The sequence below is a fragment of the Zea mays genome, chromosome 10 (assembly GCF_902167145.1).
Source record: "Zea mays cultivar B73 chromosome 10, Zm-B73-REFERENCE-NAM-5.0, whole genome shotgun sequence".
Lineage (NCBI taxonomy): Eukaryota > Viridiplantae > Streptophyta > Magnoliopsida > Poales > Poaceae > Zea > Zea mays.
This window is the reverse complement of record NC_050105.1, coordinates 142,450,003-142,460,365: the sequence shown is the minus strand read 5'-3', so window position 1 is coordinate 142,460,365 and position 10,363 is coordinate 142,450,003. Positions and strand designations below refer to the sequence as shown.

The 10,363-nt window shown below is 41.9% G+C and overlaps 1 protein-coding gene and 1 non-coding gene across 2 annotated transcripts; both read left to right on the top strand.

Annotated features, from left to right (window-relative positions):
• Positions 1–3,215: 3,215 nt before the first annotated feature.
• LOC100278968 (uncharacterized) lies at positions 3,216–8,533 on the top strand. The gene is given in 3 exon segments (NM_001152061.1): positions 3,216–3,420; positions 6,828–7,105; positions 7,531–8,533. Coding segments are annotated over 3 exon segments (1,203 nt in total). The 5' UTR covers positions 3,216–3,294; the 3' UTR covers positions 8,330–8,533.
• Positions 8,534–9,390: 857 nt separating this feature from the next.
• Positions 9,391–9,551, top strand: LOC111590395 (U1 spliceosomal RNA). Its single transcript, XR_004853519.1, has one exon. It is a non-coding gene; the product is annotated as a U1 spliceosomal RNA (small nuclear RNA).
• The last annotated feature ends 812 nt before the right edge of the window (positions 9,552–10,363 follow it).

Below are 10,363 nucleotides of genomic sequence, written 5' to 3'. Positions count from 1 at the left end.
GAACTTTGAAAAGAATTTACAAAAGAATTTGCAAAACAAAACATGTGGTGCAAGCGTGGTCCAAAATGTTAAAAATAAAAGAAACAATCCATGCATATCTTATGAATTTCTATTGGCTCAATTCCAAGTAACCTTTGCACTTACAATTATGCAAACTAGTTCAATTATGCACTTCTATACTTGCTTTGGTTTGTGTTGGCATCAATCACCAAAAAGGGGGAGATTGAAAGAGAATTAGGCTTACACCTATTTCCTAATTGATTTTGGTGGTTGAATTGCCCAACACAAATAATTGGACTAACTAGTTTGCTCTAGTCTATAAGTTCTACAGGTGCCAAAGGTTCACAATAAGTCAATAAAAAGACCAAGAATGGGTTCACACAAAAAGAGCAAGGGACAACCGAAGTGCTCCCTGGTCTGGCGCACCGGACAGTGTCCGGTGCACTAGGGAACTCCAAGCTGAACTCAACACCTTCGGGAATTCTCAGAGGCGCTCCGCTATAATTCACTGGACTGTCCGGTGTACCACCGGACAGTGTCCGGTGCACCAAGGGAGAGCGACTCTGAACTCGCCTGCTTCGGGAATCTGCTCCGCTAAAATTCACCGGACTGTACGGTATAACACCGGACTGTCCGGTGAGCCAGCGGAGCAACGACTACTTCGCGCGCAACGGTCGACTGCAACGCATTAAATGCGCGCCTGCGCGTGCAGAGGAGCAGAGCACGCGCGGGTGGCACACCGGACAGCCTACAGGGCCCACAAAATAGAGCTCTAACGGTCGGAACCCAACGACCAGGTGACGTGGCTGGCGCACCGGACAGTGTCCGGTGGCGCACCGGACTGTCCGGTGCGCCCGTCGACAACAGCATCCACCAACGGTCAAGTTTGGTGGTTGGGGCTATAAATACCCCAACCACCCCCACATTCAAGTCATCCAAGTTTCTACACTTCTACACCTTACAAGAGCTATAACATTCAATACTAGACACACCAAATAGATCAAATCATCTCCTAATTCCACACAAAGCTTTAGTGATTAGTGAGAGAGATTTGTTGTGTTCATTTGAGCTCTTGCGCTTGGATTGCTTCCTTCTTTCATTCCTTCTTGTGAACAACTCAATTGTAACCGAGGCAAGAGACACCAATTGTGTGGTGGTCCTTGCGGGGAAGTTTGTTCCCGTTTGATTGAGAAAAGAAGCTCACTCGGTCCGAGGGACCGTTTGAGAGAGGGAAAGGGTTGAAAGAGACCCGGCCTTTGTGACCACCTCAACGGGGAGTAGGTTTGCGAGAACCGAACCTCGGTAAAACAAATCATTGTGTCACACTCTTTATTCGCTCACGATTTGTTTTGCGCCCTCTCTTTCGGACTCGTTTATATTTCTAACGCTAACCCGGCTTGTAGTTGTGCTTAAGTTGTTAAATTTCAGATTCGCCCTATTCACCCCCCCTCTAGGCGACTTTTATGGACAAAATACTCGTGTCTCGTGAGCTCACTCGACTCGTGGTCAGCTCGGCTCGGTTAATTTCAATTTTATCACGAGCTGAGCTAACATCTCAGCTCGGTTCGTTAACGAGCCAATTCGACACGAGCTCAAGCCAGCTCGTTAGCTCGAATGAGCTAGCATTTATCTATAAAACAAAGTATATACTTGTATTGAATGAATTAATGAGTGATGAACTATATTAATTTAGGGTTTAAATAATGTGATATATAGAATTGAGTATTGTTAGCCTTTTTAGTATTAAATTATTATAAAATTAACTAGCAATTTATTATATTGTTGTATATATATATGTATTTTTTTGTTGTGGCTCGCGAGCTAAAAGAGCCAGCTCGAGCTCGCAAACGAGCCGAGTCAAACTGGTTCTCTGGCTCGGTTTCTTAACGAATCGAGCCGAGACACCAGCTCGACTCAGCCGATATCCACCCCTATCTCCGCCTCCCTGCGGCAGACAGCAGGAGCTCGCCTGGGGTGGTTGTCCAGGTGGAGCCCGCTCGGCAGAGAAGAAATAGGGTGCAAGACTTCATATCATATAGTCGACCACTGCAGGGCTATTTTATGATACATCCGGTCATATAACTCTAAATTTATATTAAAAAATATTTTATCTTTATCATTAAAATTCTTTACTCTATATCATAATCATCCGCAGTCATATTTACTCCATATTTTAACCCTATACTAACTACTCTATATTATATTATTTTCCATTCCTCACCCAGTAGTAGGTATGGTGTGTCGTGATGTGTAGACAACACCACAACAGTCAGAAATAGAAATGGCAATGGGGATCTGAGCCTCGATTTTTCGGGGAAATTCCTCTATTAGAAGATGGAGATGAAGAAATTTTTTTTCTCACGGGGATGTAAACAGGAAAACTTCTCATCCGATAGGGACGAGGATGAAGAAGCATTTCTCATTCCCGTTTTCCTTTTGGATCCATTAAAATTACATGTGAGGATGCTTTTATATAATAGTTAATAATAAAAATAATTAATTAATTTATCAAGAGATCAACCGTATATAAATATGTTCATTTTAACGTTCACAATGATTTTTACATCTAACAATTTACATAAATGATAATATTTTATATTAATATCGAATGAAGTATAATTAAATTTAAACGAGGATGGAGATCTGAATTTATCTATGCTGAAAACGGACTGCATGCGTTCGCTGAGATCGCCGCGAGAAATATTTTTTTCGCACAACAGAGATAGGGAGCTAAGAGCAACTCCAATAGTTATATAAATTTTAGCTCTTTAAATCACAGATTTAAGAAGTTGCTAAATAACTTTGGGAGTACAAAAATGTGAGTTCTCCAATAGTTCTCTTAATATAGGTTGTAATTTTGTTTTGTATCTATCCACATAAAAAAGATAAAGTCACAAATATCATCAATTACCTTCATTATCTATATAATGCAGTAAACATTTTTGTTTAGGGAGTTGCTAAATGGTTATCAAATGTAGAGAGGAAACAAGGTTAGATAAAAAGTTGTTAAATTTAGAAAGCTTATTTAGAGAACCGTTGGAGACGAGTTTTTGTGTTAATTATTTAAATTGTTGATTTAGGAAGTGTATTAGAGAACTACTGTTAAGCGGAGGCGGAGCACGCGCTCCCAAAAAAAAAAAAAAGATCAGCCTGTTCTCAAGTACTCACGCTGTCGCCGAGAAAAACTCAGGAACCCAATCAGCCGACGGAATCTCACCTGCTCTGCTCCTCAGCCCCAGCCCAGGCCTTCGCTCTCGCTGCCCTGAGCCCTCCGCGTTCCCCGCCCGCCACGCGATGCCGGCGTGGGCCGAAGCGGCGCTCGTGCTCGCCTCACCATCCCCCGCCACCGCCTCCTCGACCACGTCATCATGTGGCGCCAGGCCGCGCGCCGCCGTGGGGTCCGTCAGGCTCTTCTGCAAGGTGGCTCCTCCCCCTCCCCTGCCTCCGGCCATTTATTATTCCGTATGGCGTACTGGTGCAGATGCTTTTTAGTAGCGATTGCGAGCGTGTATGGCTCCCGCCGGTATTGGTACCGCTCTGACTTGTTGGTTGCTGCGCCTAGACTACTGGCATCTAGCTAAAGTTATGTGTGATATTCCTTGCAACATCATATTATCCTCTTTGTGCTAAAGTTCTGGTAGGGGCGTGTGGTTCCTCAAATTGGACGTTATATTTGTACAGATCGGATTGCAGAATAAGGCTTGAAGCGTAATTTGTGGGCTCAAAATGAGCAGTGAGCAGCCTTTGGGTTGTGTTGCTCTTGGTGCTAATCTGGTCTGTGTCGCATGAGGTTTTGTGTGATGTTGCTCTGCCTTGCGACACATCCAGTGTTGCAACAACTTCTCGATCATTTTTTTTCCAGAGCGCTGGAGCTACATGCTACAGTGTTGCCGTGCTGGCCTACTGGGTGTGCTTTGCCCGTTCAGTGAAAAATATCGGCACTGCACTTTATTCACAACGGACACGGAAAACAATTTAACCTACTACTCAAATGCTAGTGTTTTGCGAGGCTGAAAGATAGAATTTGTCACTGAAAGTAGCTCAAATCATAAATATAGATTGGAAGACCAGGGCTGCCTTAGAATTTGATATTTCTGTTGTGAGGATTTTGGTTGTTCGTGATGATTGCCATATACCCCATCCAATGTGAAGATATGGACCTCCAACACATCCTAGAGCCCTTTCAAGGATCTCAAAAGGACTTTCCGTGCCGCTTCTTGGGCCTTTAGTTGCACACCCACACCATCAGAAAATTTCATGTGCAACCGCTCATCGAGAAAATCGGCAACTCTGCCAGACTGGAAAGGCAGGCTCCCAAATGGAGCTGGACGACACATTCTAGTCATGTCAGTCCTTTCATCTGTACCGACCTATCCCCTAATGATCTTCTCGCTTGCAGTCTGGGTAAGAAAGCAAATTAACAAGATTCATCGATCCTTCCTTTGGGAAGGAGATGCAAATGCTAATGGTGGTCATTGTCTGGTAAATTGGCCAATGGTCTGTATGCCCAAAGACTTGGACGGTCTGGGAGTGTTGGACCTAGAAAAGTTTAGCAGAACTCTTCGACTTCGGTGGCTTTGGCAATAGTGGACAGCGGAAGACAAGCCTTGGGCCGACAAGTCCCCTGCAATGCAGTAGGTGGCTTCCTCTTCAATGCCTCCACCATCGTAGCCATCGAAAATGGAAGCAAAGCAAAATTCTGGCAGCATAGTTGGCTTAACAGTGAGGCCCCAAGAAATCTAGCAACTCACCTGTTCCACTTGGTCAGAAGGAAAAACAAAACAGTCCAACAGGAACTGACAAACGGCACCTGTGTCAGAACTTTGAGGGGAAAGATCACCACAGTAACCCAAACAGAAGAATTTATATTGCTTTGGCCATTCAGAGTTCCTTTTACAACCGGATAACAGACAAAATCACTTGAAAATGGGCTGCGGATGAATAGTATAGCGCCAATTCAGCCTAGTCGTCATCCAAAACAAACATCTTTTGGCGAGCTCACATGGGAAACACATGCAAAATTTTTACCTAGTTCTCATCCAAAACAAAATCCTCACGGTCAACAACCTTACTCATCGGGGATGGCCTCACGCCCTCACCAAGACTCTTGTGCTCTCTGCAATGGCCCGGATACCACCTATGCATCGCCTGCCCATTTGCACAGGCGGTATGGAGCCAAATCACTTCATGAGAACACTTTGAGATGGCTGATGTGACTCAGCACACAAACTTCATCTCCTTTGGCGATTGATGAGAGAACAACCTACGTCTCGTTCCCAAAGAACGCAAGCTAGCTTTCAACGGCCTTGTCATCTACACCTTGTGGAACCTCTGGAAAGACCACAACCAAAGGATCTTTGACACTAACCCTTCCTCGGTCTACCAGGTCGTGTAGCAGATCAAGGAGAATATGGATATGCATAAAAGAGCACATCATTGACAACTGGTTTAGTTTGCTGAGATGAGTTCCCCCTCTTTCATACTCGATTTATTGTGCTGGGAGCTTTTGAGCACTTTTGGTTTTGGGCATACGCACACACTCTTTTTCTCTCTTAATTGAAAGGCAGAGCTCTTGCCAATTTGTTCAAAATTTCCATATAGTGATATAGAATTGCAAACCTTCGTAGAGTTGTAAAAAAGTAAAAAACATATGTCTGGCACTTACAATATCAATGTTTTTTTGCTCACTTATTTCCCTAAATTCTGATGTTTGACGCTGGTGTTGTGTAGATCAGGTTGCAGAATAAGGCTTGAACCATAATTTATGGGAGCTTGCTTGGTTATAATTAATTTGAGTAAACTTTGAGTAGCTGCTGTTAGTGCCAACCTGGGCTGTGTTGCATGCTATTTTGTTTGTTGTTGCTCTACCGTGTGATGCATCCACTATTGCAACAACTTCATTAATGGAGTGCCTGGTATGCTGCTCTGTCCATTCATACTTGTTATGAATGAATACGACACAAACAAGATCAATCACAGAGAAGACACGGATTTAACATGGAAAACCCCTCTAAAGCGAAGGGGAAAAAACCACGGGCACCGGCCAGCAACTTCTCACTATTTTCGGGTGGTTACAGATCGCAGGAGATTTACAATTGAGATGATTATCTCCTGCGGCTTACAAGGATATTTATAGAGGTGAAACCCTAAAACGATCCGTACCGCGGGGGGCTCCGGCCCAAGCCTCCCAGCGACGGGCCTCCGCTTCGCTCGCCAACTTGGACGCCTTCTTCAGAATTTGGATCACAAACTCAACAATACAAAAATATATCTGCATTTTATTCAACACTGGTATGCAATTCGATTTAATCCATACAAATGGCAGTGTCTTGCAATGCTAAAAATCGAATATAAAACTTCCCTGAAAGCTGCTCAGACCATAAAGATAGATAAAAAGGCCTTTGCTGTCTTAGCATTTGATATTTCTGTTTCAAGGATTTTGGCTGTTCATGATGCTTATCATGTATAGCATGCCGATCCTTCTAACTTGATGAAAACATGTCTGGTACTTACACTATTGATGTTTTGTCTCACTTGTTTTCACTAAATTTTGATGTGTTTGTTGAAGTTGGTTGTGTTGTGTCTATCGTGTAGTTGATTTTCTGAGTGCTGTGTGGTTCTTTCTTAACATCTGATGATAATCATTGCATTTTTTTCTTCCTTATGCTTGAACTGTTCTGCTGAATCCAGATGTTCATTAAGGCCCTACTTATCTACTCAATTATCTGTTTATGTCATGTTGCTGTATTATATACGAGCAACCTACATCCTACTTTTTGTTCCAAGCTAAGCTATTCTGGGTCAAGTGATGATGGGTTGTTCTGCAGGGATTCCCTTGTAGCATTCGTTCCAAAGCTGGATTCCAGATTCATAATTACCGTACAAGGATGTTTAAGATTAAAGCAAAAGCAGAATCTGGTGATGGCTACACACGGCTTGCTCCACTTAGATTTGAATCTCCAAGTGGCCAGCTTCTGATTCAAATACTACAATCACACCCTCATCTTATCCCTGCAACAGTTGATCAGCAACTTGAAAATCTTCAATCAGAGAAATCTGCCCAAAGTGAAGAAGCCTCAAAAGTTCCCCAGGACCTCCTCTACAAGTAAGTTCTCTCAATTCCTTAGAACTGTTTCCTTCAAATCAGCAGCAAGCACTCATATATCATACCTGCTATTTTGTTCACAATGTTTTATGTTAAGATGTGAAATCTGGAAGGCAATTATCCATGAAAAATTATGCGCATTTAGTCTCACGACATTGAACAAAATGGTTTCTGTATGCAAAAGGCACAGTTCAGACAATATATAATTTGGAAGAACAGAAACAGTGTTGGCAGTAGAGATAGGGGGAACAAGGTGGAGCTAAGTAGATTGACTGATGAGATGATAGCCTACCATAACTTGCTTGGGACTAGAAGGCTTTGATGTTGTTGTTGTACCCTCCATTGAATCATGTAAATATAGTCATAGTCACATCAATGAAACACTTAACACTTCACTAATTGGTGATAAGCTAATTGAACTACAGGAGAATTGCAGAAGTCAAAGAGAAGGAAAGGCAAAATGCCTTAGAAGAGATTATCTACTGTTGGGTTACATATAGGTTCATGGAAAATGACATATATATGACACCTGCATTATCACCAGGGGGTGGCCCTGTACGTGACATATCCGCATTGCCTAATCAAGAAGACAAATTGCGAAACATACACTCCGCAGACGCCTTTGAGATGATACAAAACCATCTCAATCTTATCATGGGAGAAAAGATAGCATCACCGCCCGATACTGTTGTTGAGATCAGCAACTTGAATCTTGGAAAGCTGTATGCAGCATCCATCATGTATGGTTACTTTCTGAAGAGAGTGGATGAGCGATTCCAACTTGAGAAAACTATGAAGACTCTCCCACCAAAGCCCAACCAGCAGATAGTATTTGAAAACCTACAGCCTAATCCATTCTGGGATATGGAGTCCTTAGTACAGATTACACCTGATGGGGAGGAGATAAGTTTGGACGATGAAAAATCAAATCCAAACAAGTTGAGGTCTTATGTCTCACAACTGGATGCTGACACATTGCAAAGATATGCTACTATCAGATCGAAGGAAGCCGTCTCACTGATCGAGAAGCAAACTCAGGCGTTGTTTGGACGGCCAGACATCAAAGTATTGGACGATGGTTCGGTCAATGCAAAGGATGGCAGAATGATAACAATCACATTTACAGAGCTCAATCATCTGGTCTTGGAGGCAGTTGCTTTCGGTTCCTTCCTTTGGGAAGCTGAGAGTTACGTAGAATCAAAATACCATTTTGTCAACAGTTGAATGTGCCTTTTCTTATTTGAATTTTGGAAATGGTTTGTGTACATGTGATAGGGTAGGATCCATATCTGATCTATTTTTTCAGTGTATTCATGGTTCTTGCTCGCTATCAGTAACAGCCAAAGCATCACCACCCATGAACCATGCCTGTAACAGGTTTGAGATTTTTCATCAAAGGAAGCGGGCCTGATCCATAGTGTAATCTAACAGGCAAGTGGAAATTAACAAACAGTTGATGTTTTCCAAAATCACTAGATCGTGCTCTAAATTTTTCCCGTTAACTCGTTCACTGTAATACTATCTCTCGGTTCTTCTGTTGTGTTTGCCGTCATGTTAACTAACTGCACGCAGTGTGTTCTGTTGATGTCGCCGTCAGCAGAAGCGGGCCTAGAAATTTAAGATTGGGTATTCAAAAATTCAAAAGATCAAAGAAATTAGTGCTCTAACACTATTTTTTATAATATATTATTGACAAATTACTATAGATCACTAAAAACAACCAAAAACTTGGGTATTCAATGAATACCCTTGAACCACCCCTGGGCCCGCCCCTGACCGTCAGTATATTGGGCTTTGGTTACTTGGTACTATTGCCCCTCTCCACTTTCAGTCTATTTAACCATGTTCTTAATTTGCCGCTGCATAAACTTGAACACGTGTATTGCGTACGTGTTTGTGCTTCAATTGCAGAAGCAGAAAGTACAAGTGCTATCCGAACGGGATGCCTTGAGCCGGCGACGGCGATCACCAGGGCTACTATGCTGCGCAGCGCACTGGATAGACTGCAGAGTGCACGGTAACCGATCTGTAGCTGTTCTAGTAAGAGCTTGGAACCTGGAAAGGCTGCGCCGCACGTTGGTTCTTGGCCTAGGTGGGCTGTTTTGATAAGGCCAGTCCAATTAGGACCACAAAGGAGCCCCGCTCCCTATCAGCTCATCGTCCTGTCATGCACAAACCCACGTGTTTAGCTATGTTTAGCGGATTGGAAAGTACCACACCGACTAATCAACCAGGAGAAACGAGAACGTATGCAATAAAGGGACATGTAAGTGCACCTTTGAAACATACTTACCTTGATGGGGTCTATGGCTCATCAAGAAGAGTCATGGCCTAGACTAGTGGCCTTCATTGCAATTGGAAGGAGCATTAATTTACCATCTCCTCAAGTACGAGAGTGGACATCATAATTTGTGGTAGAGGGGATACGCGTCCGCGCGGTCCCTACCGAAATAATGCAAGTTTTGTTATTATATAAGGTATATATATATATATAATTATAAATAATTATTAAGCATAATTAAATATTATCTTAAGTTATTTATAATGGGTTGGTTTATTTTTTAACTCTAATAAAATTAAATGTATATAAAATTATAGAATGAAATCGGTTTTTCAACTCTAATATATATATATATATATATGTTATGAGATGCAAAAAGTTTCTTGAGGGTGCATGGTGAAATAATACTAAGTCACTTAGCAAGTGGGGGTTTATACTCATTAGAATGAGTCTTTATAAGAGTTGCGTTTAGAGTCCACATTAAGATTTGACAAAAGGAAAAAGGTAGGTTAAGACTTAAATTATTCTCCGAAAAATCTAGTTAAGGCTCAAGTGTGTTTGCTGAAATTATTTAATTAAAATTAGTTAACCTTTAATTCTCTCTCTCTTTCTATTAAGCTTTTAGAGGATGCTTTTGAACTACAACCTTGTCCTAGGAAATACTAAAAACTCTATAAACATTACAGTAACTCCCTACTGGTTAAAATAGGTTGTCATAGGATTTTGGGGTAAAAAATAATTAGGATAACAAGAACTAGGACAAAGGGGGCATTTTACACTACATCTTCTATCTAGAAGTGGCTACTGTAGGTTTTTTTTCCGGTATCTAGGTGCAATAACATGGTCTTGTGCTAAATTTCACCAAAGGATACTTAGTGGTCTTTTATCTAGGGTTTTCCAAAGTTTAAGGCAAAAGAAGCAATTACAACTACCTTGCCCTTTGAAAAATGTAAAACAATAGATTTAATAATTTTCCT